This window comes from Pelodiscus sinensis, chromosome 25, assembly GCF_049634645.1.
Source record: "Pelodiscus sinensis isolate JC-2024 chromosome 25, ASM4963464v1, whole genome shotgun sequence".
Taxonomy (NCBI): Eukaryota; Metazoa; Chordata; order Testudines; family Trionychidae; genus Pelodiscus; species Pelodiscus sinensis.
Genome location: NC_134735.1, coordinates 16978366 through 17006094, shown reverse-complemented (window position 1 = coordinate 17006094; position 27729 = coordinate 16978366). Strand labels below are relative to the sequence as shown.

Genomic DNA, 27729 nt, shown 5'->3' with positions numbered 1-27729 from the left:
GTCAGTCCTCATCTCGTCAGACAATATGACAGCGGTGTTGTATATAAACAAACAGGGCGGTGCGCGATCTCCTCACCTGTGTCAGGAGGTCATCCGCTTGTGGGACCTCTGTATTGGGGCAGATATCCACCCGATGGCCACGTATCTCCCGGGTTCTCAGAATGTCCTAGCAGACAGGCTGAGCAGGGCATTTTCCGGTCACGAGTGGTCCCTCAGGACCGATGTGGCTCGCTCCATTTTCCATGAGTGGGGGTTTCCCCAACTAGATCTGTTTCACGAGGCAGAACAAGAAGTGTCCGAGGTTCTGCTCTCTCATGGGACTGGAAAGGGGCTCCCTGGGAGACGCACTCCTTCACCCCTGGCCCGGGGGCCTTCTGTACGCCTTCCTGCCATTCCCACTAATTCAAAGGGTCCTCCTGAGAGTGCCGGAGTTCAGGGCTTCCTTAATTCTCATCGCCCCAGCATTGGTTTTTCAACCCTTCTCGGCCTGTCATGCGAGAGACCCATAACCCTCCTGCTGCTCCTGGACCTGATCTTCCAGGACTCAGGCAGACTCCGACACCTGGACCTGCACTTGCTGTATCTGACACTGTGGAAGCTCTGTGGCTGATGGCAGCGGAGCTCCAGTGTTTGGCTTGTGTTCAAGAAGTTCTGTTGGGCTGCAGGAAACCTTCCACTAGGGCCATGTACTTGGCCAAGTGGAAGAGATTCTATGTCTGGGCCTCCCACAAAGGGGTTTCCCTGAGAGAAGCTCCAATTCCCCTGATCCCGGATTACCTCTTGGATCTCAGACTGCAGGGGCTCTCCTCTTCCTCGATCAAGGTTCACTTGGCAGCCATATTCGCCTTCCACCCCGGAGACGGGGGAAAGACCCCATGGTAAACAGATTCCTTAAAGGGCTTGATAGACTTTACCCGCCTGTACGGCAGCCCACACCTCAGTGGGACTTCAACCTGGTTCTTTCTAAGCTCATGGGGCCTCCGTTCAAACCTCTGGCAACGTGTTCCCTCCTACACCTGTCCTACAAGTTATCATGTCCCTCCTGGTAGCAATCATGTCCGCTAGGCAGGTGTCCAAACTCAGAGCACTCACTTCGGATCCCCCCCATACGGTTTTCTTTAAGGATAAAGTTAGACTTCGCCTCCACCTCACCTTTTTGCCCAAGGTGATGTCGTCCTTTCATGTCTCTCAAAACATATTCCTACCAGTGTTCTACCCCAAGCCTCACGCATCGGGGAAAGAGTTGGCTCTGTACACCTTAGACGTCAGGAGGGCCTTAGCCCTTTAATTTAGACAGAACAAAACCCTTCCGCTAATCGCCACAACTTTTCATGGCCATTGCAGAACGTGCAAGAGGTCAGCCAGACTCCACACAGAGGATTTTCTCTTGGATCACTGCTTGTATTAGGGAATGCTATGTTCTGACCGGGATTCCAGCCCCTCCTCTCACAGCGCATTCTACCAGGGCTGTGGCCTCCTCCACAGCCTTCGCGGCGCAGGTCCCAGTTCTGGACATCTGCAGGGCGGCCACCTAGTCTTCTGTCCACACCTTTGCCAACCATTACGTGTGGTCACATCAGGCCAGGGAGGATGCCGCCCTGAGCAGGGCGGTCCTTCATTCCACGGTAGCTTGAAACTCTGACCCTACTCCCCAGGTTCTGCTTTGGAGTCACCTACATGGAATGCACATGAGCAATCACTCGAAGAAGAAAGAACGGTTACTGACCTCGTAACTGTTGTCCGAGATGTGTTGCTCGTGTCCAGGGCTCGCCAAGCTGTAGCGAGCCCCACTCGTCAGCCGCGCAGGTCTGCACACTGCGCATGTGCTGATCACGGCTGTGCCGGCTTGTAATCTACTCGCCACAGGCGAGTAGATTACATTAATTGTCGAACCCTGCTCATGTCCTTTCCAAATCCCACCCATCTCCCCTTCTTCAGAGTATACCGGTAAGAAAGGACTGAGTGGGTGGAGGGCGAGCAGGGGTATACAGCCTCTCCCCAAGTTACAAACGAGTTACGGACCATAACTCGATTTGTTCGTAACTCTGACCCCATTGAGTTACATAGCACTGTTCATAAGCGCGGGTCGCGTTCATAACTCGGGGACTGCCTTTACGACTGCTCCATGGGAGCTTTGGTCATAAATGCGAATGGTCGTAACTCGACTGTTTGCAATTCGGGGACCGGCTGTATATCAGCGGGTATACCAGTGCCATTCCAGGGGGCTCCCTGCTGGCCCGATGGGTACTGCTGAGGGAAAAATCTCCGACGCGTTCACACTGTGCACGTGCACCTACGTGGAATGCACATGAGCAACACATCTCGAAGAACAACAGTTATAAGGTAAATAACCGTTCTTTCACCAGCACTGAAGTGAAGATTCTGTAGGTAACTCTACAATTCCTCTGCAATTCTCATTAAAATATGCTCTTCTGATGGGAAAATATCTTTCCTATTAACATTTGTTACAAATGGCTCTCATGGTTAGAAATACGTGAATTTGGATGTGTGTATATGTTGTGGTGTTTATTCATAACAGGATCCTTCCTATTAGGATGTAAAAAATATAAAAAAACAGTAACCATGTAACTGATCAAAATTCTGTCCGTTACATGGGATGTAGTGGTAGGAAATAAAAGGTTCCTGCCCCTCACTGTGGGCTCCGCCCCTCTCTTAGGGCCCGGCAGACTGCCAGCAGGGTGTCAGTAGTTGTCCTCGCTGTGGCAGTTGACCCCACTCCGGCCAGTTAACCGTTTAAGCAACCAGTAAGCATCCGCTTCCTGGTTAAATTTAAACACCCCTACCTCCTACATTCTGAGCTACTTTTTGCTTCCCTAGGGTGTTGTGATCACTTCATTGCTCTCACCTTGGGAAAACATAAGCACTCGTATTGTAAAGCATCTATCAGTTTGTTTTAAAATGAGTGAGATTTGTTTTTGTTCTAGGAAGAAAATGTTTATAGTTTACACTTGTACTTTTATGCTAACATTAAACATGTTTGTTCTTTCTTATTTGCAGCAGCTGTTGCCAGGTAAAAAGTTTTGGGAAACTGATGATTCAAGCAAAGATGGACCAAAAGGAATATTTCTCGGAGATCAATGGCGAGACAGTGCTTGGGGAACATCAGGTAGCCCAATATTTATCATCTGATGTAACTGTAGTTGAACACAGAAATATGTAGTTAATTTCCTCAGCAAACTGGCTAATCCTGAATTTCATAGCTACCAAATATCTCAAAAACCAGGTCATCTCTGATTATAGCTGTTCATACCATTCCTGGTGACCTACTCAAATTAGAAGAAATCACAAAAGGATCTGTAGACACATATCGGTTTTAAAGGTGTGGCCGTGAAAAACTAGTATTTACTGTGGTGGCTGAGAGTGAACCTAACACAGGTTAACTTAATTGTGAAGTGTAGTCGGGTCACTTGAAAATGGAATGTAGGCTGCAATGTCCATTTGACTTTTTATGAAATGTAGGCTCTGAAGTATCTTCAGTATTTATGAAGATTTTACCCCTAAACTTACCTCTTTCACTGGCTAATGTTAATATTCCTGTCTATGTCACAGTTCTTATTACTGGATTCATACCCTGACCTAGCAGGGAGGCAAATAGTAATCGTTCTTTTAGCTTTCCATTGTATGGATGACATAACTGAGGCTCTGAGAGGTTCTGGCCAAGCTGGGTCTAGAAATTGGGAAAGAATTAATCAGTTTGGGGGTTTGGAGTAGTAAAAGTCGTTTAAAAATGTAACTGTGTAAGAGCTAATAATCCTAGCGGTCACATGCACTGCAGGCTCTGCAGTATGAAGCTTAACTAAAGCTTTAGACTGCAGAGAGCGCAGTGACGCTTCCCCAGGGCCAGCAACCCATGTCGGCCCTGCTCCCAGGGAGCCAGCATGCAACTCCAGCCCCTGCTGGTTAATCAGAATTGGGCTTCCTGGTTAACCATTTACATCCCTGCTTAGGAGAATGAGGTCATGTAACTAGGTTACATCAGTTCACACATACATGCAGGCAAAATTAAGATGGCAAAATTTAAGATTGGGTCATTTTAGCTTTGGCATTTCCTAATTTGAGAATTGGACTTTGCAGCCTTAATGATCTTTCATTTGAATATATTTTATGGATATATGAAAAAATATTGGGGAAAAAATGGTTTTAGAAACATGTTTCCTTTTCAGCTTTTGTCAGTGATTTGGGGCTGACAAGTAGTGCAGGTCACTAAAACACTCCTAAATCCTTTAGAAGCCAGCGTGGATTGAAGGTCCCAAGTATTTTCAGGGTCAGGTCCTTGAAAGAAGTAGTTATTTTCTGTGATTATTTCCTAGCAGCACCCTCATCAGAAAGTTAGGCTTTCTGAAGTAAAAAAAAAAAAAAAAGAAAAAGAAAAAAAAAGCTCTGTTCTTCATCAAAGTATGTTTTGTGTTCACTGATATGATGATATCAGTTGATATCATCAACCTGTCAGTAAATTATCCTTATAATTAAGACACTCTACAGAGCTTTTCTAGTGATTTTTCTAGTTACATCTTTGTAATTGGATTGGAAGCCTCTTTGGGCAGGACTGGTTCTGTGCTTGGCAAAATGGGGCTTTGGTTTATGTGACTAAGGCAACTACTTAGTGAAGTGATACTAGTAATAATGCAGTGATTAGAATCTTAAATATGTGTATTCATGTGTTGTAGATCATTCTGTTTCCCAACCAATAATGGTTCAGAGAAGACCAGGCCAAGGTTTTCATGTGAACAGTGATGTCAACTCAGTGCTGTCGCCACGGTCGGAGAGTGGAGGACTTGGAGTTAGCATGGTGGAATATGTGTTGAGTTCATCTCCTGGGGATTCCTGCCTCAGAAAAGGAGGATTTGTAAGTGTCTGACTGAAATTTGGGTTTCTGTGATTTCCCCCCCCCCCCCCACACACACACTCACTCTTGTTGCTGGCTTTTTACTTCCTTCCTAAAGATAGGTATTCGACCTTATGGGTGTTATGGTTATATCCAGCACCATGTCGGAAAGGGTAAGCCAACAGCTTGGTGGTGGTTCATATTTAAGTGATGGGATGTGATAGAAGAAAAAAACAGTTGGAGTGAGGTTTCCAGTGCAGTCTGATCCAGTTAGTGAACACACCTGCCATCTTGAGATACCCAGCTCCTGACTGGAAACATGATGTGCAATTGTACTTGGCTAATTGTTGGTGTTCTTGAATACTCTGTAAACATAGCAAAGCTTGCAACTTGTTCTCACTTCTCAAAAGTGTTGCAAAAATCACTGGGCTGTCACAGATGGCACATTACTTAGTGGGAATTTGCTCAAGGACTGTTCTCTCTGCTGTGACCACTGTTCTGCTCCCCACTTGGTGCTTCTGGCAAAGAAGGGAATAGTGCAGCCTGTACATACTACCAGTTTACTAGCCCCCTTTGCTTGTCTGGAGGGAGAAGGGAATAACCAAGTCCCATCTCACTACATTGGGATGAAACTGCGAAGAGAGGCTTCAGAGGGTAGCCGAGTTAGTCTGTACAGAAAAACAACAAATGGTCTGGTAGCACTTTTATAGACTAACAAAACATGTCGATGGTATCATGAGCTTTCGTGGGCACAGCTCACTTCTTCTGTGCCCACGAAAGCTCATGATACCATCTACATGTTTTGTTAGTCTATAAAGTGCCACCAGACCATTTGTTGTTTTGTTGTGAAGAGAGGATTGCTCTAAAACTCCCAGACACCTACTACCTGGGGTTAATATAGGAGGATATAGCCTCATCTGTTATACCAGGTTTGAACTTACTCCTACTAGTTGTTCTGAGTTTCTCATCAGAACAAAGTTTCTGAAGCCTTCTGGAGGACCTCGTTCTGTAGAGTTGGAGGACTGAAAGGGTGTGTCTGCACTGTACCCGTAGCTCGAAATAAGCTACACAATTTGAGCTATGCAAATTGCATAGCTTAATTCGAGTCAGTTTCAAAATAGCTTATTTCGAAATGTGGTGCTGTCTTCACAGCACTTAGTTCAAAATAAAGCACTATTCCAAAATGTCCTTTATTCCTCATGGAGTGAGGTTTACAGGGATGTCAGAAAAAGCAAGCACGTTATATTTCAAAATAACAGGCGTGCTCAAAAGATGCAGAATAGCTATTTTGGGATACCGGAGGTATTCCAAAATAGCGCTGCAATGTAGACGTAGCCAAAAAGACCTTGAGAAGTCTTTTAGTCCAGACCTCGCACTTAGGGCAGGACTAAGTATTATTTAGAACCATCTGTGATCGAGATTTGTCGAACCTGCTTTGAAACCTCCAGTGATGGTGGTTTCACAACCTCCAAAGCAATTTATTCTAATGCTTAACTACCCTAGCAGGAAGTTTTTCCTAATGTCCAAACTAAATTTCCTTGCTGCTATTTAAGTTTGTTGTGAGAACAATTTATCTCCCTCCTCCTTATAACGCTTTTATATACTTGAAAATGCTTATCCTGTCCCTTCTGTCTTCTCTTCTCCAGACTAAACAAACCTAGTTTATTTCAATCTTCCCTCGGAGGTCATGTTTTCGAGACCTTTAATAATTTTTTATGCATTTTTCTGGATTTTCATCAATTTGTCCACATTTCCTGAAATGTAGCACCCACAACTTGACGCAGTACTCCAGTGGAGGCTGTATCACTGTGGAGTAGAGCAGAAGAAATACTATTTGTATCTTGCTCACAACATTCCTGTTAATACACCCCAGAATGATGTTGGCTTTTTTTGCAGCAGTGTTACACAGTTGATTCATATTTAGCTTGTGATCCATTACAGTCCACAAATCACTTTCTTCAGTTATCCTTCCGAAGCAGCTCTTTCCCGTTTTGTATGTGTCTAACGGATTGTTCCTTCCTAAGTGGAATGCTTTGCATTTTGTTCTTACTGAATTTCATCCTGTTTACTTTAGACCATTTCTTCAGTTTTTCCAGAACCTTTTCAATGTTAATCCTGTCCTCCAAAACACTTGCAACCCATCCCAGCTTGGTGTTATCTATAGACTTCAGAAGTTTATTTTCTTTCAGCTGGTAATTAGTAGGTGCCTGGTAAATTTGTTGAGCCCTGGCTATTGAGAAGAAAGTAGTAAGTCTTGGGCGCTGACAGGTGTTCAGAAAACTGAAAAATGTAAGAAAGCAGGGAAACTGTTAACTAATCTAATGCTGGTGAATAGTCTGAGTGGTGTTTTATGGTGAAAACGGGGTTTTATACATGCCCTTCATAATCTAAAATTCATTCATGCTACGCCATAGTAAATTACATTTGACCTTTAAAGGAAAGCTGTCTTTTATTGGACCAACTTCTGTTCATGAGTGTGTCTCTCTCACGATCAGAAGTTGGCTCAGTAAAGGCTATTCCCTCATCCACCCTGTGTCTCTACTCTTCTGGTACTGACATGGCTACCACAGCACTGCCTGCTCAGTGCGTAAATGTGCAGAATCACTGTCCCATTTAAATTGTGACATGCGGAAAAGAATGAGGCTCGTTCTGAAACCAGTAGGCTTTGTTTGATCGTCATGTTTGAGTAAAGATTGCGGGATTGGGTTCAATTCATACCCATAACTGAACTCGCCTTTCCTAGTTCACTGGTGATGCTAATTAGTAACAATGCTGTCTTACTGAATGGCAGCTTCAGAACAACTTTACTTTGTAAACACAAAAAGTTCGTTAAAATACAAAACAAGGTTCTCCCAATAAAATAATTTGTAATAAGACAGGTTGGGGACTTCAGTTTTCTTGGGGTTCAGACAGGACTGGTGTCATACGTGGACTTCTTTTCCCCTCATTTGTAGTAGCAGACTGTTAATGAATGCAACTTTTAGTGCTAGTGTCTAGCTTGTTAGACACAATTTCTTTCATTTATAATTATGTTAAAGGAATACCCACTATATGAAATCTAGTAAATGTTTAAGAGTTGAAAGTAGTTCGGTTAGTAAGACCTATTGGAATATCCCTTGCCAATTGTGGGGATTTTTGTTTTGTTTTGTTTTTAACATCCATACCTTCTGTTTCTAAAATTCATATATTCTGTTTGAAGACATCTCTCCCGTCTCTGCACACACACATGTGAAACTGTAATGGGCCATATTTTAAACGTGTAAGCATGAGAGTAATTTTACTTGCGTCACTAATTCTAAAGGGCAAAATTTTTAAAAGCATGAGTTCCATTTTTCAAAAGCGACTTTTTAGGCTCTTAAAAGCCTGTCTTAATGAAAGTTAGGGTGACCGAGGCTTTAAGAGTCTAAAGTCACTTTTGAAAATAGAATGTGAGTGCTCTTGAAAATGTTGCCCATTAAATTAAATTTGTAAAGTGTTAGCAGAATTAGGCCCTGACTGACTGCATAGAAGAAACTGTTAAACTGATTGTATATAATCTTGTAAAATACACAAAATAGACTGGGAAAGAAAGAAAAAAAGTCATTCCCTAATTGCTTGCAGTTATAATGATATTGTCACCTATTACTGTTATAAGTGAGAGAGACTTTTTAAGGTAATATGTCCCTTTAACTGTAGTTTATGCAGTAAAAAATTGCTGGAAAAAAGTAAACTTGATCTCAAAATGAATATATTAAAATTATTTTTTTCATTTTCCCCAGGGCCCAAGGGATGCAGAAAATGATGAAAATGATAAAGGTGATAAGAAAAATAAGGGCACATTTGATGGAGATAAATTAGGAGATCTAAAAGAGGAGGGAGATGTGATGGATAAGACCAATGGTTTGCCTGTACAGAATGGGATTGATGCAGATGTCAAAGATTTCAGGTATGTGCTCTCATGGAATAGTTTGTATTGCATTTAATTTTGTTGGAAATCCTGCAGTGTGATGTTTTTTTATTTGTCTGGATAGCACCTAGCACAATGTAGACCTGAACCAATAATGAGTTCTGTGATAGCAGTACCCAAAACCTTTCTGTTTTTTGGCTCAGGGATGTGTGCATGTGAGAGAGAGTGTGCGAGTTGGCATCTTAGGCATCTTTCCATGTATGGAGGGAATCCTAGAAGTTAGGTTTTCTCTGTCCCTATCAGTTTTAGGGCAGGTCTATACTTTGGGTGCAAGTTGATCTACGCCAGGGTTGTGCAATAATTTTTGATGGGGGGGCCACTCCAAGATTTTGGAAAGTGGTCGAGGGCCGCTCTCGTCTATGATATTAATGGAGGAGATGCGGGGGTCTGGGATGGAGATTGGGTTCGGAGGGCAGCTTGGGGTAAGGGATTGGGGTGCAGGAGGGAGACTGGAGTCTGGGAGGGAGTTTGGGTGAAGGAGGTGGTTGTGACTTAGGGCAGAGGACTGGAGTGCAGGGGTTTAGGATGTGACCTAGAGTAGAATTGTGATCTGGGGCAAGAGATTGGGGTTCCAGATCTGGGAGGGGGTATGGCTGTAAGAGGGGGGACAGAGGATTTGGGTATGTTGGGGGAGGGGAGAGGGTTGGGCAGGGAAGGGCTGGGGTGCCAGAAGCAGGCTGTGGCTAGGAGACTTACCAGCCAGATGCCAAACTAGCCTGCCTGCAGAACTAAGGCTTGCAGAGCTTAAAACATTTCCCAGCCAGCCTGCTTGCCTGCCAGCCTGACCATGTACTTAATTGAATAACTGAGCGGAGAGGGGGCATGGTGGTTCTTAGCTGCCTGTTTTTCAGACAAGCCAGAAACCGGCCAGTGGGATTGTGCTGGGGGTGAGCGGCTGCTGAAACTGCCTCCCTCCCCTCCAGTTTTAAAACCGAAACAGAGCCCTGCAGCTGTATTTCTGCGGGGCAAGCAGGGTAGCCTGCCTGGGGCTGCCTCTGTGGGCCAGATCTGCCCAGGCCTGATCTATGCAATATGAGTTACATTTGTAACATAATACAAATCTACATAGACTTGCTATGGGATCCACGGCTTGCTGGGTTAACAGAAGGAACTCTCCCATTGATTCTCCCCTTGTTCATCTCCTTCTGGGGCAGTAGTGGAGTCAACAGGAGAGCAATCAGCAGTCGGTCCCAGCCGGATCAGTCGGGCCTGTAGTTAAAGACATGCCCTTAGTCCGTCCACTGCCTTGTGCGTGACTGGTTCATACCATAGATTTGTTTTAAAAGATTTCATTGTGTCCTGAAACCATCAGCTTAATTCCCTGGGGAGTCTGTCCATAGGTGAAGTTCTTGCTTGTGAACCATAGTCTAACTTTTAAAAAATGATATTTACAGTTATGAACTCAGAATCTCCTGGAATCGTTACATTGTGTTCTTGCTGTTGGATCGTTGCTGTATAATTACCTACTTGCTATGCCAGGTCCTCTGTCAAAAATCATTAAAACTGCTTTAGAATAAAATGAAATGGGAGTCGGTGCCTCCTGCTCGCTATGCTTGTCAACCCCCCTCTAGGGATAGGCAACCCCAGCTCTACCCCAGCTACTGGGAAGAGCCAGGCCAAGCTGTAGCAGCCCTAGGCTACCCCAGGTCTGCCCCCTCCGGCCAACTGGGGGAGGGAGGGAGAAGGTTGGCTTAGCACCCTCCCGGGGGAGGAAGGGAGGGAAGCAGACTGAGGCTGTGGCTGGCCTGGCTCTCTACCTACAGCCGCCGGGGGAGGTGGTGTTGGCCTGGGCCAAGGCTGCAGCTGGCAGGGAGGGGCAAGAGAGCATCACTCCGGCCATATGCCAGTGAGAGGCAAGGCCATGCGTGTCCTGCGTGCCTCCCTTCTTCAACCTGAGCGGTGTGTCCCTCCCCTCTTCCCCCGCCCCCCGGTGAGGGTCTGTGACTGCTGCATACCCCCTTCTGCCCTCCACCTGAGCCCCCGAGAGGTCACATGGCTCCTGTGCACTCTGCTCCCCCAACCCAAGCCCCTGCATCTCCCATGCACCCCCCTCTTCCACCCAAGCCCCTACGGCTCCTGCATGCCCTGCGCGTCCATGGCTCTCATGCACCCCCTTCCCCCACCTGCGCTCCCGTCTTCTGCCCCCCACCTGAGCCCTTGCAATTCCTGCACACCTCATCCCCCACCCCAGACAGTGGAGGAGCCACGGGGCTCAATTAAAACTCTGGCAGCTGCATGCCGGAGGGGTCAGCGGCGAGGCCTGGGGTGGGGGGAGGGTTGCTGGACTGGGGATCACCTTGCAGGAAGCATCCCGGCCACTGAGCCAGGGCTCAATGTTCCTCCACATGGGTGGGCAGTTGGCTGAGGGACATCCAGGGGTGTCTCCCACCCGGTGACACCCCCCGTCTCCCTCAGTCCAGCCCTCCCTCCCTGCCATGGGCCTTGCCACTAGTTCCTCCCCTGGCAACCTGCCATGTGGTGCCTGCCAGAGCCACATCCAGCCCTGCCCCGAGCTCAAGGGCCGAGGTGCCTCCTAACCTGGTTCAGGGCACGGAGTGTCCCCCAGTCCAGCCCCCCTCCCCCCATGGGCCTCTCCGGCAGCCCCTCTGCCCCACACCACAGGCCTCACCACTGCCCCCCCTTCCCTGCCGCTGGAGCTTTTTTAGCCCCCCTGCAGCGAGCCTATCTGCTGGCCCCCCCCCCCCCCCCAATTTTCCTCCTCCCCCTTCAGAAGCCTGCCAGCAGCAGCTCACCTCAGTGCAGCAGGGGGTCGGGGGAGGGCTGTGGGATGCCAAGTGACATGATGGCGACACTGTCGGCCCACAGGAAAAACTGTTGAAATAATATATCTAGAAAATCAGGCGCTGTGAGAGATGCCTTCGTTCTAACTGGTCAGGTGCCATTGTCCAAAGAGTACTACGAGCCATTCCACAGTCCAGTCCAGTTCTTGCCAATGTGATTTGACTACTACAGCTGGAGCTTTAGGAAAGTTGGGTTGTTAAGCAGCAGCATTAACTTGCTGGAATGGTCACTTGGCAGCTCTGTGCCTTGTAACAGAATTCTAATTCTGGAAGAATAGTGATAGAGATGTAGCCGTGTTAGTCTGGTGTAGCTGAAACAAAAACCAGGACTATGAAGCACATTAAAGACTAACAAGATGGTTTATTAGGTGATGAGTTTTCGTGGCAGTTTTTGATCTGTTCTCATGACTGGTCTCTCCTGATCGAAACACAAAACACAACCAGGGAAATAGAATCACAGAACACTAGGACTGGAAGGGACCTCGAGAGGCCATCAAGTCCAGTCCCCTGCCCTCATGGCAGGACCAAGCACCATCCAGATCAGTGGTTCCCAACCTTTTCCAGATGGGGACCCATTTTGATAATTCAGGAAGATTTGGTGACCCAAGGCAATTCAAACACGGGGGAAAGGGAGGTAGAGCCACCTGGGGAGACATTTGGTGACCCTTTTGAAATGTAATGGCAACCCATATTTGTGTCACGACCCATAGGTTGGGAAACCCTGATCTAGATCATCCTTGACAGGTGTCTGTCCAACCTGCTCTTAAGTATCTCCAGTGATGGAGATTCCACAACCCCCCTAGGCAACTTATTCCAGTGTTTAACCACCCTGACAGGTAGGAAGTTTTTCCTGATGTCCAACCTAAACCTCCCTTGCTGCAGTGTAAGCCCATTGCTTCTTGTCCTATATTCAGAGGCCAAAGGAACAATTTTTCTCGCTCCTCCTTGTGACACCCTTTTAGAGCACAATGGAGAGAAGCCTGCTTGCAGGTCAGACCTTTTTGAATGATAAATTGAGTATCAGTAACAGCATTTTAAACCAGGAGTAGAGCTGCGTACACATTCCGTGGCTTTGTAAGTGAGGGAGGAGGAAGAAGGGGCTCTTCAGATGATATCAGCAGACCTTCTGTGAACCCACTTCTGAGCGCAAGCTCACAATTGTCTTTGCATCTTCCAGTACAGTGTGGGGAATCTACAATTCCCGTGTTAGCTCTGTGTTGGTGACACATCAAAGACTGCTCTCATCACAGGAGAGCAGTCTTGTCCAAAGATTTCCAGACAGTCACAACTCCTTTTTTTTCCTGATTACCCAGAGAATTACTGCAAACCTTTTCCAAATCTGATTTGCTCAATATCCAGCTGTAAGACAAAGCTAGAATAGTTGCTGTTTGAGAAACTCATCTCTAGTTGTCTAGATCAGTATTTCAGTTCCACCGTATACTTTTAAATTAGCTGCTGTATTATGTGGTTTTAATAGCACAGATTATCTAAAAACTGATAATTAAGTGGGCCTGGGTCTGTGCTACTTTTAGGTGTCTTAGCACATGAGAATTTATACCTCCAGGATTCTGTCCTGGCCTGATCTGTGTTTGACATGGCTCTAAAATTGCTCTATCTTATGCACCCTGCAGCATGTCTCCCTAGAGCTGTTTGGCAGCCCAGAATAATCAGATTTCACAGTGCTCCTGCACAACCCTCAATGGGCATGACAGGGCCATTATGGCAGGCCTGCACTTGATGATGTTGTGGTGTGCTGTGTAAGCCACTTTGGCATTCTCTAAAGAAACCATGTTGAAGCCCAGAGTCAGTCAGCCTTCACTTTAGTTTTTCTCTACACAGTTGTCATTTTGTATTGCGCAGAAAATGGAATGGCCAGTTTCACTTCTTTGCAGAATGGTATTGCTTGCTGTGTTTGAGATCCTAATCTGAAGGAAGATGTTTTTGTTATTGTGGAGTGTGAAGGGGGGAGGAGACGGCTTTCTGTAGAAATAAGATATGATAGATGAACAAATTCTCTAATGTTATACAGGCTTTGAACAATCATTTTCTTTTTAAACTCAGTATCAGAGTTCATTAAATTTATATTCTAAATTCTCATAATCTGACATTCTTTGCTTGGTAGGGAGATCTCAAGTTCTTCAAGTGATTGCTCATGTGCGCTCTTACACATGTGCGTGCACAAACACAATTTCCGGAAAACTTTTGCCACGTCTGTAGGATTGGCTGTGGAGCCCTTGAGGTGGGGCTGCTACGGTGGTGTATTTAAAGGACAGCCAACCCCCTCCCCCAGTTCCTTGCTGCTCATGATGGTTACTGGAACAACTAAGGTGTCTTTCCTTGCAAGTGTCTTGATTACCCTAGTGTCATAGTTCTAGTTAGTGTTTCGTTAGTTGGCATACATAGTTCATGTGACAGGGGTTTCCTCCTACTTCAGCATGCCATGCCCCCAAGGGTTTAAAGCCTGAGAGTGCCAAAGGGTGGTCCTCATGCTGACAGCCTCAAGTGTCTGAGTGAGGGGCACCAAATGGACAAGTACCCGATTTGTAGGAGCTTTCACCCCCCCAGGCCAAAAAGGAGATGGCCCGCCGACTCAAGCTCCTTTTAATGGAGGCAGCACTGTGGCCTGCGGCACTGGAGTGATCCTCAAGGCTAGTGGTGCATAGTGCTCCAGTGTCAGTGTAGGACCTGGCGCCAAAGAATCATTCGGGCCAGAAGCGCTTCTCTCCCCCCACCCCCACCCCCATTGAAGCATATAAAGCCCTAGTGGGGCATGCCCAGCACAGGGGCACCCACGTGCAGCGCCGCCGCCATCGACTCTGGCACTGCCACGCAGCCTGGTGGTCGTGCTCTCCCTGGGTGGAAAGCAGCTGGAGTAGGACATAGACCTTTTGTCCAAGCCTGATACCTTTGAGGCCACCAGGGCCACGGAGACATTCGTTGTCTCCACTAGAACATTCCTGCACTAGTGGCACCGGACATGCATCAGTCGCACAACACAGCGCCAAAGGTGGGCCCCTTGTCTTTGGCATAGATGTCCTTGGCACCAGGCCTGTTACCCTCAGCACTGGTTGCATATATGCAGGTGGCAGCATTGAGTATGACACCAGCCACTGTGGTACTGATACCACCGGCACCGAGACTGCTGGCCTCGACTATGCCACTGATGATGCTGGCGCCAATGGCAGCACTGCCCTGACTTCCCCAGAACAAATTGATCACGCTGACTAGCGACTCGGTGCGTGCTTGGTGCCGATCTCTGGCACTGTCGGGTTTGGCACCCCCTGGACTGGCACTGAATCTCATTCAGCATTGGGGGAAGAGTTGTCTGCATCTTCTCACAGTCAGTACTGCTCACGTTCATGCCACCAGCAGTCCTGGTGTTCCCAATGGCAGGCTCCCATAAACTGGTCCCTTTGGATTCTGTGGCCTGCTTCAGTGGTGTCGGCACCCAGGGTCCCTCCCTCTGCTGCAGTGTTGCCAGCTCTCATGGAGGAGACAGCAGAATGCCCTCCAGAGCCATCGTCCCCTGCATTGGCACGGACACATCAATATCCTCAGCTGGGCCTCCTCCCTCCCCTGTCCCCAGAGGTGGTCTCCAGATGGCAGATGCGAAGCCTTCCTCTTCCTCCTCTCCGGATGAGGCTGTGGCTGGAACATCCTCCACCTCCTTTCTGAGCATGGATGTCACTTGCTCAGGACCGTGGCAGGCTTTTTCACCCCAACCTAGAGTCTCTCCTCCTCACAACGCGGATGCCCTATGGCTAAACCTTATGGAATTGGCCTACTCTAGTCCTGAGGTTGGAAGCCACCCACTAGAGCCACCTACCTTGCTAAGTGAAAACATTTTTTCTTGTGGTGCTAACAAAAGAGGACGAGGCCACGGGGTTGCCCGTCCCTGTCATCTTTGGACTATCTCCTGGGCTTACAACAGCAGGGATTAGTGTGCTCTCTTCCCTCAGGGAGCACCTGGCAGCCATTTCCCCCTTTAATGTTGGGGGACCAAGGTAGATCAGTGTTTATGGACCCTATAGTTACCCATTTTCTCAAAGGGCTTGACAGGCTCTGTCCCCAGGTCATGCAGCCTCTTTCTTGGTGTGGTCTGAACCTCGTACTCTCCAAACTGATAGCACCTCCCTTTGAATCTTTGGCCACCTGCAAGCTGTCTTACCTGTTGTGGAAGGTAGCCTTTTTAATGGCTGTAATATCTGCCAGGAGGATCTCTGAGCTCTGGGCCTTCACCTCAGAACCTGCCGTATTGTTTTTCACAAGGACAAGGTGCAGCTTCTCCCCTTTCTATGTCAGCCAGTTCTATATTCCTGCCTGTCTTCTACCCGAAGTCCCACACTGCCGATAGGGAATGGGTGCTGCACTCCCTGGATGCTTGGTGTTCTCGCATGTTCTTTATAGACGGGACCAAACCATTTAGGAAGTAGCCACAACTTGCACTGGCTCAAAGGATGAAGGGTCTCCTCATCTCCTCTCAGCGTCTCTCCTATTAGATCACATACTATATCAGGACGTGTTACAACTAGTGAAGGTGCCTCCACCGACCACATAGTCCACCAACTTCAGCTGCATTGTGTTCAGCAAAACCAGTAACTGAAAAACATGATGAGTGTGTTCTCATCCAGAATCTCCGCAGGACAGCAATGTGGTCATGTGTGCACTCCTTCACGCCTCACTACATCATCAACAGGGCAGTGCAAAAAATATGGAGGGACAGAGCCACTGTCATACTTGTAGCCTCCTCATGACCCCAACAACCTTGGTATCCCTTCCTCAACAGAATGTCTCCCATCACCATCCCACCAACCTATGACCTTCTAGCTCAACCTGGAACATAGGCAGAGTGCCCCAGCCTAAATAGGCTGAAAAAGATTCTCTCACTGGGTTTTAACAGATGGATTACACCAACCACCACATCCCGTCCCTACAATTCTTGACTGCCATTTACACCTCAAACAATTGTGCCTCTCATTTAGTTCCTTTAAAGTACATCTCACCCACCGCATAACTTTTCAGCTAAAGATTAACAGCACACCCATATTCACACACCCAGTGATGAAAGAGAATACTCAAGAGTCTCCAAGTCCTCTAACCTGACATTAAACCACCGGCCAAACCTTGGGATCTCCACCTTGTCTGAAATGCTCACGCCACAAGCCAGTTGAACAATGGTAGCTTGTTCACTTTTGCACGTTTCAGTGAAAACAGCATTCCTTGTGGCAATTATGTCTGCATGGCAAGTGGGAGAAATGTAGCATTCATGGCAGAACCACCATTCACAGTGTTCTTCAAAGACAGTGCCCCTACGCACTCATCCTAAATTCCTACCAAAGATTCGTTCCTCCTTCCACACTAACCAAACCATTCACCTTACTACTTTCTTCCCAGAGCCACACACCAGCTCTTCAAGTTGTCAATGCGTGAGCTGGACATTTGCAGAGCACTATCTTTGTACATCCGTCGGATAAAACTCTTTAGATCCTCTCCTAAGTTATTCATATCAATAGCAGATCATAACAGGTAAAGCCATCTCCTTGCAGAGACTTTCACCTGCCTGGCTTTCAGACTGCATCTGGCTGCTACAGTGCTAATCTTCCTTTCTCCAGCTGAGTACATTTCATCATGGCTGTAGCTGCCTCTATAGCCTTTCTACGCAAAGTCCTGTTTGTGGATGTTTGTAGAGCTGTTACATGGGCCTCTGAGCAGACTTTTGCCAAACATTAAGCGTTCACAAAAGGTCCACTCTCCAATGTCAGTAGGGTCATGCCTGTTTTATCCACAGCTTTTCAATTGGGTTCAAAGTCCCTACCTCCTTAATACTCACAACAAACAGTACCTGCTGTGCAGTACCCACAGAGACATCTTTCAAAGAAGAGGAGGCGGTTACTTGCATGTGTAGTAACTGGAGTTCTTCGAGATGAGTGTTCCCATGGGTGACTGCCCTCTCTTTTTTTCCCCGTTACTTCGGAATATTTTGGTGGATACCACTTTGTAGATATTGTGCATGTGCTCGCACAAGCACACTTATTGGCATGGACATGAATGAGCAACACATCTCGAAGACCAACAGTTACCAATGGTAAGTAACAGTCTTTATTTAAAGTATCTTGACGTTTAAATGTGGAAATCGTTTTTTAATTATTTTCTTTAGCTGACAGTTGATGGTGCCCATCAAATTGTGTAGTAGCAGCAATTAGATAACGGATATTATTCATAAAATTGTGTGATCATGTTGTATAAAGATACTGCAATATCAAATGGTTCTAGGTACAATGATTTAAGTGCAACCATGCTGATTTCCATTCAGTCTGAAATGCATTCATGCTGTTTGCTAAGTGAAAAAAATGATATTATTATTAGGCAGAAACAAAAGTAACTAGGAAGGCATCTGAAATGGGGGAATTTTTTATGGATTAATTCATTGCAGTCAGGAGTCTTCATCTGTAGGTAAAATAAATATTGATGTGATCTCATTGTTTTAACTATCTGCAGGAGGGAAACCATTTCAGAAGAAATATGTTGGTAGGCTACTTGGATTGTGTGCTTAGTTTGGACTTCATGTAGCTGTTTGTTTCCAGGACATTTGAGTTTACCACTCTCTGCCAGTAATTCTGGTTGGCACCAGGGCCAGCTCTTTATAATGCTCCGTGATATAATTTTAATGTTACCAATAAGGTGTCATCAGTTTATATTTTTGAGAAGATACACTTTCGTGACATGTATCTTTTTCTTTCTGTATAGCCGTACGCCTGGTAATTGCCAGAACTCTGCTAATGAAGTTGATCTTCTGGGTCCAAACCAGAATGGATCTGAGGGCTTAGCGCAGCTGACTAGTACTAATGGTGCCAAGCCGGTGGAAGATTTCTCCAACATGGAATCACAGAGTGTTCCTCTGGACCCCATGGAACATGTTGGCATGGAACCTCTTCAGTTTGATTACTCCGGAACTCAAGTACCTGTGGACTCAGCAGCAGCAACTGTGGGACTCTTTGATTACAATTCTCAACAACAGGTAAATGGTTCATACAGAGATTCCTGCTCTTTCCTTACCAATTTTTCTAGGTTAACTCATTGGTTTGAGTTGTGCCGTAGTTTTGTTACTTGATTAACGGGTTGATTTATATGGACAGGACTTTGCTAAGGTGAACCAGGACCAGAAGACTTACCTGATTAGTTTCAAACTGAAAATGGCAAATAGCATGTCTCAAGTTGCGTGAATCACAGTTAATGTCAGTGTAATTACTGGTTGCTGATTGAAAGCTACCGTATTTTTCCGGCGTATAAGGCAACTGGGCGTATAAGACGACCCCCTAATTTTTTAGTTAAAAGATAGGGTTTCGTCTTATACCCCAGCGCCCCTCCGCCTCCTTTGCTCCCGGTGTCCCTGGTCTGCTGGAGACGGTCCCCAGCAGACCAGAGGCACCGGAAGCAAAGCCGCAGCAGCGGCGGGGTCCCGCGCCTCTGAGGCTTTGCCAGAGCAAAGCCTCAGAAGCGCGGCACCCCGCCGCCGCTTCGGCTTTGCTCCCGGTGCCTCTGGTCTGCTGGGGACCGTCTCCAGCAGACCAGGGACACCGGGAGCAAAGCCTCTGAGGATGCCCCAGCAGCGGGACAGCCCCGGCGCACTTGGGATGCCCCGCCGCCGGCTTCCCCCGAGGCTTTGCAAAGCCGCATACCCAGCGTATAAGACGACCCCCGATTTTGGGGGGATGTTTTTTAACATCAAAAGTCATCTTATACACCGGAAAATACGGTAAATTGAATTAAAAGAGAAACCTGCGTGTTTCTTGTATTAAAGAAGGAAATAAGCCACTGCTGAATTATTGTGGCTGCATACAATTGCAATTGGGAAAAGCTTCTTTCAAGTAACAGAAGGCAAAGAAACTGACTGAAGTGTTCAGTTGCCTTTGCTTAAATGTTGAAACACTGGTTTAGACCTCTACAATACTAAATCATTGTAGGGTAATTAAAGAGCAGTCCGTCAGTGTGAACTGAACTACCTTGCTATTCTAGGCCATGAATTAAGACAAAAAGATAAAGATCCAGTGTAATTTCTGAGTCTCCCCTCCATTATTCTTTTTTTTTTTTTTTTTTTTTTTGCCTTAGGAAGGTGAAGGAGCTTCCTAGCTTCCTACCACGCAGCCCAATCTGGTGCTCCCTGGGTAGACTGCTTCAGGGGAAAGGGCTAGAGAGCTGTCTCCCCTCGCAGACTGGCTTCCTCCTCCTACCCGCTACTGCCTCTAATAGAGAGTGTGGGGTGGCAGGTAGCTCCCAAGGAGTGGGGCTGAGAGCGCATTGGCTGCCAGCTCTGCCCTGGGTATAACTACTAAGATTTCCTGAGGTTATGCGACTATTCAGTTACACGATTGCTAGGCATTAGGGATGTGAGCTAACAGTATGGCAAGGCCATACTTTTTGGTAGCCCTTGTGCTGTATAACTTAGCCTATAATGTGGTCTTGTTGAAGTTTCTTTGTGCAGATGTTTTTAGAGTTCACAAGTACACATTGGTATTAATAAAGTAGTAAAGCATATGTTTAGTTTATAATCCAATAACTTGAAAATGACCAATCCAAGTATTTTAGTTTTTTTTAAATGTTATGTTAGTTTCTTGTGTGAGAGTTTTGATGTAAAGAATTCTCAGAACTTTTTTATAATGAAACTGACCCACTTGAAAATCAGTGTTTATAACGGAAATACTCACACAGTCCAAAGGAGCTCAAGCTTTATTTTTTCTGACAGTCCTGCAAGTTCTATAATGTGAAAATCAGGTTTCTGTTTCTCTTTTATCCCTAACCACCAATCATAAAATCCAGGGAATAGAGCCACTCTGGAAAGCTTGTTACTGTATGAAGCAAATGATAGTGCAGTTTTCTTTTCTGTGGCTACATCTGTAAGATTTTCTTGTAAAGTAAAGTAAGCAGATAACTTCTACATGAAGCAGATGTGCCAGTACAGAGAGCCTATTTTGGAATGTATGCACTTTAACTACTCCACTACTGAAATCTGTATCTTTTTGCCACCAGGCTTTTGCACGCGTAACAGTTCTGTACTGCATTTTGAAAGTACAGTTTGAACCTCTCTAGTCTGGCACCCTCAGGACCTAACCAGTGTGAATTGGAGAATTTGCCTGACCATGTTTAGCAGCATTACCAACACTTCCACCACTTACTGGGCTCTTAGCCCTTTTCTATATTGACATGTTTTTCCCTCAAAAAAGTGCCATTTGGTAACAAAACAGTGACAGTGTTTATACTACAATACTTGTTAAGAAAAACACCCAGTTTTGGCGACAAAAAACTACCATTTGTGCGAGACTTTTCTTTCTTTCTCCCTTTATTGTCACCAAAGAGCCAGTGTGGACTCTGCTGTTTGTTTTGTCCAGAGAACTGGTTCCTGCCAGTATCTCACTGTGCCTGCTCTGATGGCTGTGCTCAGTGTTTGTGATCTCTGCTGCCCTACAGGCTGCACCCCTCTTCTTTCAAAGCTCTGGGAAATATCTGACAGCTGAGTGAGCTGCTCTGTTTGGGAAATGAAGAATAAATAATTGGAATGTTCCTGTTCTACCCTGCTAGGAACACAGCTTCAGGGAGGCCCAGAGAGACTGCTATGCTGCTTGGACATTCCTTAGCACGGAGAGCTCACTGAGCTAGGAGGCAATCTCAAGAAGCATAGGGATCAGCTCTGCCTTGCCACAACTGTGCACTGTAGGGTGCTTGCCCACAGTTCTTTGCTCTGTCGATAGAGCAGCTAGCCACGTGGTCATAAAATGTCGACATTGGGAGGCAGAAGAACTGATTTGACCGGTTTTCACTTTTGGCGGCTTTTGCATATTGGCAGCACTTTAGTCACCAAACCTTCCCAGTGTTGATCTAGCCTTAGAAAACATTTAGGGTAAATTTGAGCCGAATAACAGTGCAGAACACTCAGAGCCAGGACAGGTAGCTGTAAACAGACTTTATGGGAAACGTGGCCACACCTATGACAAGTGGACACCCAACTAACTAAAATCATGCCAGACCTCTGGAACATAAGGCTGCATTAGCAAGCCAGACAACAAGGAGTGTATGCCCATTAAATACATCTTACACTCAGCTTAATCACTCAGATCAAGGTAATAAATGCCAGGTTGAACTTCTCTAGTCTGGCATTCTCTGATCTGTCAACATCTGTGGTCCGGCATGACTTTAGGTAGTTGGCTGTCTGCCACCAGTCCTGGCTCTCAGGGTTGTGGTGATATTTAGCTCTAAATTTCCCCTAAAAGTCTTCTGAGAGACCTGCAAGCAGTGGAAGTGCTTAATGCTGCTAAGCAGAAGCATCTTTTTTATGCTTTATCTACTTATTTCCATGTGCCAATACAATAAAACAAAGTGTTAGCGTTGTTACACAATTTTAAAGAGTGCTAATCCTTGGCTAGGTGTAGACTTATACGGGATGTATAAGTACAGTCATACATTATTAAGCAGCATTGCAAGAGTTGCTCCATTAATTCAGCTCAGTGAAATAGAGACCCTCTCATTACAGTATGGACCTCCTGTGGTTTGGCAAATTCTCTGGTTCGGCAGTGGTCAGGCTCCAAGGTTGCTGGACTAAAGAGATTCAACCTGTAGTACTTTGATACATAAAAATAAGATTGATGTATTGATAGCAACCTCATTTGTTCATATACACCTGTAATGACCTTGAATTATACTATATTTATTGTATGGCTTTCACTGCTATGGTTCTTAACACCTAATTTTAACTTCCCACTTCTTAACATTGTCGGTATAAATGCAAAATTCTTAGATCAGAAGAACAGAGGAGGCACTTTCTTATATGTCCACTAGGAATGTTAGCGTATAGCTGTTTCAACACTTAACTGATATCAGTGGCAGCATCATGGGGGATAGGCGGGGGCTGGTGCTCAGGAGAAGCTGGTTTAAAAGCTGGCTCATGAACATTGGATTCTGCAGAGCTGTCTGCCCCCCACCCCTTCGCTGCTGCCTCTGATAGAGAGGTAGCACCGCTGAGGGTGAGGGGGGCAGGTGGGAGCCGTTACACGCAGGAAACCGGCTTTCAAGCTGGCTCCCCACATGTATCTGTTCCTGTGGCTGGGTGCAGGAGGGGAAGAGGTGAGAGCCAATACATGGGGAGAACTGGCTTTTTAAAGCTGGCTCTCCGTGTGTGCCAGGGCGGGATGGGGGAGGCAGGATGCCAGCATAGCCTCTGTCTGCAGGGAGCTCAGGCCCAACAGACGTGGGCTGTTGCTGCGACAGGCCTGGGCTCCTTGCAGACAGAGGATGCTCCATGGCATGCCAACTTAAACGCTGTCTGCTGGGAGCCTTCCTCTCCCTCCCCCCTTGCAAACAGGGACTGCTGCTGCCTAGAGGCAGCAGTGCAAGGTCGCAGGTGGGAGCCCGTCTATGTGGTGAGCTGACTTTTTTTTTTTTTTTTTTTTTTTTAACAGCCTTCCCCCACCGCCCAGCTCCATGTCACGCCGTGTATCTGAGGCAGCAGTGTAGGGTGGCAGGGGGCTCCCTGGGAATGGGCCCAGGAGTTCACTGGCTGCTGGCCCTGCCCCTGGGGAGTATTTTATATAACCACTAAAAATTGTGGCGACGCGATTGCTAAAATACGTGGTATCTAACATCCCCAGTGTCCATCCATCAGTGTTACGGGGGCTGTGCTCAAAAATAGTTGCTAGTGCTATTGACTGCAAATTACACATTCTAAATTGGAGTAAAATATTTGTCTAAGTGAAGTTGGAAGCTTTATCAAATGGAGGTTATGATTGTGTTTGGACCTCTAGTAAAATCTGGTTTCATTTAAACGTTTCTGAAAGGAAATCTATCTTGACAAAAAGGACCTTATTGGTATACCCCCCTTTATAGAACATCAGAAGAGATGCCATGTACTTTGAAGGGATTACAAAACAGTGTTGCTAAAAGCAATATTAAGGCGGCAACCTCTTAACCATACACAATCTGATTAGAAATGTCAGATGTCTATATTAAAAGAGAAACTGGATTATATAAATGTGAACTGTATAACATTGACATCACTCTGAATAATAAAAGTTTGTGACGCCGCAGTTTGTTGCAAGTTTTTCTCCCGTGACTTCTTGACAGGATGGTATATGACACTAGCTTTGTGTGTAGGTGAAACTCCAGGAGTTTTGGGATTTAAAACTGTATCTCAGGCATATCAACAAACCTTGTTCACGTGTCTTCACCAGAAGCTGTATCCTGGTAGATGAACATGACTTAGAATAGGCTAAAATGTTATGCACTTAAATATTTTTGGAACTGAAGCACTGTTTCTGAGATTCTCAGTATTTTAATTGGGGAAAGGTGTAGGGAGGACAAATTTAATATCAGTTTGAGCCAAAAACCAGTAGACAATAGAGTATAAAAATACAAAAGTTTCAGAGGGGTAGCCGAGTTAGTCTGTAACAGGAAAAACTTAAAAAACAACCAATAGTCTAGTAGCACTTTAAAGACTAACAAAACATGTGGATGGTATCATGAGTTTTCATGGGCACAACCCACGAAAGCTCATGATCCCAGCTACATGGTTTGTTAGTCTTTAAAGTGCCACTGGACTATTTGTTGTTTTATAAAAATACAGTTTAATTTAAGGTCAAGACTAGTGTTCCCTCTAATTTTTTTCTGTCCGTGGGTGGAATACATTTTCACACATGCACCAAGGCATGTGTGGATGTGCACCACAAGTAGAAACACCTGTTGCTGGCTGTAGGTGCTCTGCTAATGAACTAGGAAGTACTTGAATCACTCCTGGGTGGCTGCCCAAGTGCTCAGCTTACAGGGAACACTGGTGAAAACTTGGTTACAATAAACTTCGTTTTGTTTTTTTCTCTTTAATCTTCTATATAATCTGGAGCTGTGTCTACATTGGCAAGCTCCAGATTATATAGAAGATGTATAGATGATATCGATGTCTACTTTGGCAAAAACTTGCCGCCTGTCTACACTGGCCATGGGTTCTTGCACAAGAACACTGATGTTCTAATGTAAGAAATCAGTGCTTCTTGCACAAGAGGGCTTATTCCTGAGCGGGAGCGTCATAGTTCTTGCGCAAGTGTTCTTGCAAGTGTTCTTGTGCGAGAGGCCAGTGTAGACAGGCAACATGAATTTCTTGTGCAAGAAAGCCCGATGGCTAAAATGACCATCGGAGCTTTCTTGTGCGAGAGAGCATCTACACTGGCCCGGATGCTTTTGCGCAAAAGCATATCTCTTGCACAAAGGCACATGCCAGTGTAGACGCTCTCTTGCGCAAATACTTTAACGCAAAAACTCTTGCGTTAAAAGTATTTGCGCAAAATCTTGCCAATGTAGGTGTAGCCTGGGTGTCTGGAGTTATAGTTCCTCACTGCCAACAGATGGAGAGAGTGCATTGAGACGTATTCCTATCTCCTGAATAGATGGGGTTGGCTGCTCCGTGTCTCCCTGGTCTGCGCCTCCCCCCCCCCAGCAGACCAGGGAGACCAGGGAGATGCGGAGCAAAGCCGCGGAGGATGCGGGCGGCGGGACCGCGGCGCGTTTCGGTGGTCCCGCTGCCCGCGTCTCCCTGGTCTGCTGGGGGGGGAGGGCGCAGACCAGGGAGACACGGAGCAGCTTTTCTCGCCGCGGAGGATCCACGTAACTCGGGGACTGCCTGTATTCATATTGTTTTCATCAGGGACTGCTAACCAGCCTTAATCTGCTTTCTTTAGGTATGTCTTCCTGACATGCCAGCTGCTCCAAGACCTCAAGCCCATCACTCATATTCTTACCAGAGTCTGCAGTCAGACTTTCTAAGTAGCTGTTACCATCCCTGCCTCCTCTTGGATTCCTCTTGTAGGAATTCTCATTAGACTTCTGTTGTAGAAAGATCTGCCTGTAGATGTGATGCCCAGTGTGATGTTTGCTGCTTCTGTCTCCTTCCCAGGCATGCTTCCATAAATGCTCACACATAGTGACAATAGAAATAGCTACCTGAAACTGACTTCTCTTTGATTATTAAGATTCATGTAACTAGTACCATGTGTATTTTGACATGCTTTCAGTTTGGTAGCAGGATCAGACTTGTCAGTCTCTGGCAAGGGAGTAATGCCCTGCCTTAATTTTTTTCCAATTGAGAACGTCCACAACCAGAATAACTCAAGTCTACATTCTTAAATTACAGATCATGTTAAATGTACTTTGAGGTAAAACAGTCTCTCCAGAGAATGGTGAATTCTACCTAATGGCAACAGATTCTAAATCCTTGGCTGTCAATATCCATTTCTGTTCTGGGCCACTAGTTTTTCCTCAATGGAGGGCTGGATCCCTAGGCCTTCCTACCCAATGAAAGGAAACTTTCAGCTAAGCATGGATCATTTTTCGGTCCACATATCCGTTAGAATGAGATTTTCGTAGCAGCATGCCTCTGGGTGCGAAGCATGATCATCCTTTAAATATGGACATCTAAAACAAGATAAAGATTGGATGACCAGTAAGCAGAACTTGACAATCTTAAGTATTGATGACCAAGAGGCTGTCTCACTAATCTCTGTACAGGAGACATGATTTGTCTGCCCTGTGATTTCAGTGTTGCTAAGGACTGGACTTGGATGCTTACCTGTAGAGGGAAGATTTCTTGAATTTACTTAGGAATGAAAGCTATGCCAAATGAGGACTCTGTGTCTGAATTAAAAGTGTAATACTGTATCTCATGGGAGAAAGTTTGTGACTTCAAATAAAAAAAATATTCATGTGATTGGAAATACTAGCCATTGGGAAGCCTACTCTAATGGATTGGAAATACAACACCTTTTACAGGGGTTCTGTCTGGGTAGTGCTATAAGGAGCAGAAGAGGTTCCAGGGTTGTGTTTTCTGACCTTGTAGAGTTGGAATAAAATTGATGCCCTAAAGAAGCATTTAATATTGGATTTGTACAACTTCCTTTTCTTGGACATGCTGATACCATAATACTACAGATACTTGACCTTTATGCGAGGATACTCTCATCCACCCACAACAAAATCTTCCTGGAGAAAATCAAGGTTATTTCAATGGTTTAACTTGGCAGTTAACCTATGTACTCTGCTCCAACCAGCGGAACAAGCTTTTTGTTGACTTCTCTTTTGGGGTTCACGACAGCAGTAATCACGTTGTCTGAGTATTCATTTTAAACTTGACTGGTCCTGGATGAAGACTTGGCTTAAAAATCACAGACCCTTGCAAGACCCATCCGAGAATCATCAGGCCTAAGAGCACAGCCTCTTCAGCCAGAAAGGACTAAATAGTATCACAGCTGCTCCTTCCATGCGACCTTTGGTATTTTCCTGGAAAACAGTTTTGGGAATACGCATATGAGGGACCTTGCTCACATTTGTAAGAGATTATCCAGCTCCCCTCCTCATTCTGACACAGGCAGAGGCTGAAGGGCTCTTTCTTCGCTGTTTGCAGATGAGTAGAGTGAAGTCACCAGCTCACCCAATTGACTTTGGTGAAAGGGAGTTCTGGGCGTGGAAGGCACTCTACTAATCCAGCTTTTGCCATGTAAGTGTTGGTGTTCATCTTCTGCTAGCTGGGCAGTGTGCGGAGAGCTGGGAAACTCCTCTGTACCCAAGACAGGAGACTGTCTAATAGAGCCAGTTGTATTAGGAAAATCACATCAGATTCATTGACTGTTGTCCGGGATAGCGCTGTTATGCATGGGAGGAACCTTGCTCTGAATCTTTAATAAATGATGTTCTAGCCAATGGGTGCTGTACCTTCTCCTTCTCGAGCCAATTCTCTGGGACAAGCTGGGACATTTCCTTGGAATCTTCCTCAGACGTGTTTTACAACAGTCAAGGTTTGGTCATGTCTGCAACTGTGAAAGGCAGAAAATAATTGCAAGGAGATTCAGGAGGAGGCACGTCCCCCTTCAGCCAGTGACGAACAGGCCTGTTTCTGTCCCCAGACTGCGAGCCAGTGGAAGTGCTCATTGTAACTGATTGGTGGCAGCATGGAGACTATACCTCACTGTGAATGACCTTTTTATTTCAAACTAGAAGACTTACCTGGCATTGCCAAGGGCCTCATAGCCTGCCCAGCAGCTTCTCCCTGGGCTAAGGTGGTATGTTGCCTCCTGCTGACTTCTGCCCTGGGCAGAGGAAGGGGCGGG

General features: G+C 46.0%; 1 protein-coding gene across 9 annotated transcripts in view; it reads left to right on the top strand.

Annotated features, from left to right (window-relative positions):
* Nucleotides 1-27729, top strand: part of PUM1 (pumilio RNA binding family member 1) — a 140098-nt gene that overhangs the window by 55911 nt on the left and 56458 nt on the right. For 7 of the 9 annotated variants that reach the window (XM_006134560.4, XM_006134559.4, XM_025190431.2 and 4 more), the window contains 4 exons: nt 3019-3127; nt 4689-4867; nt 8605-8771; nt 18341-18611. In XM_006134560.4, coding sequence (XP_006134622.2) covers nt 3019-3127; nt 4689-4867; nt 8605-8771; nt 18341-18611 — 726 coding nt within the window. The remainder of the gene's footprint in view (nt 1-3018; nt 3128-4688; nt 4868-8604; nt 8772-18340; nt 18612-27729) is intronic. The other 2 variants (XM_075908743.1, XM_014579270.3) reach the window with 1 other exon arrangement.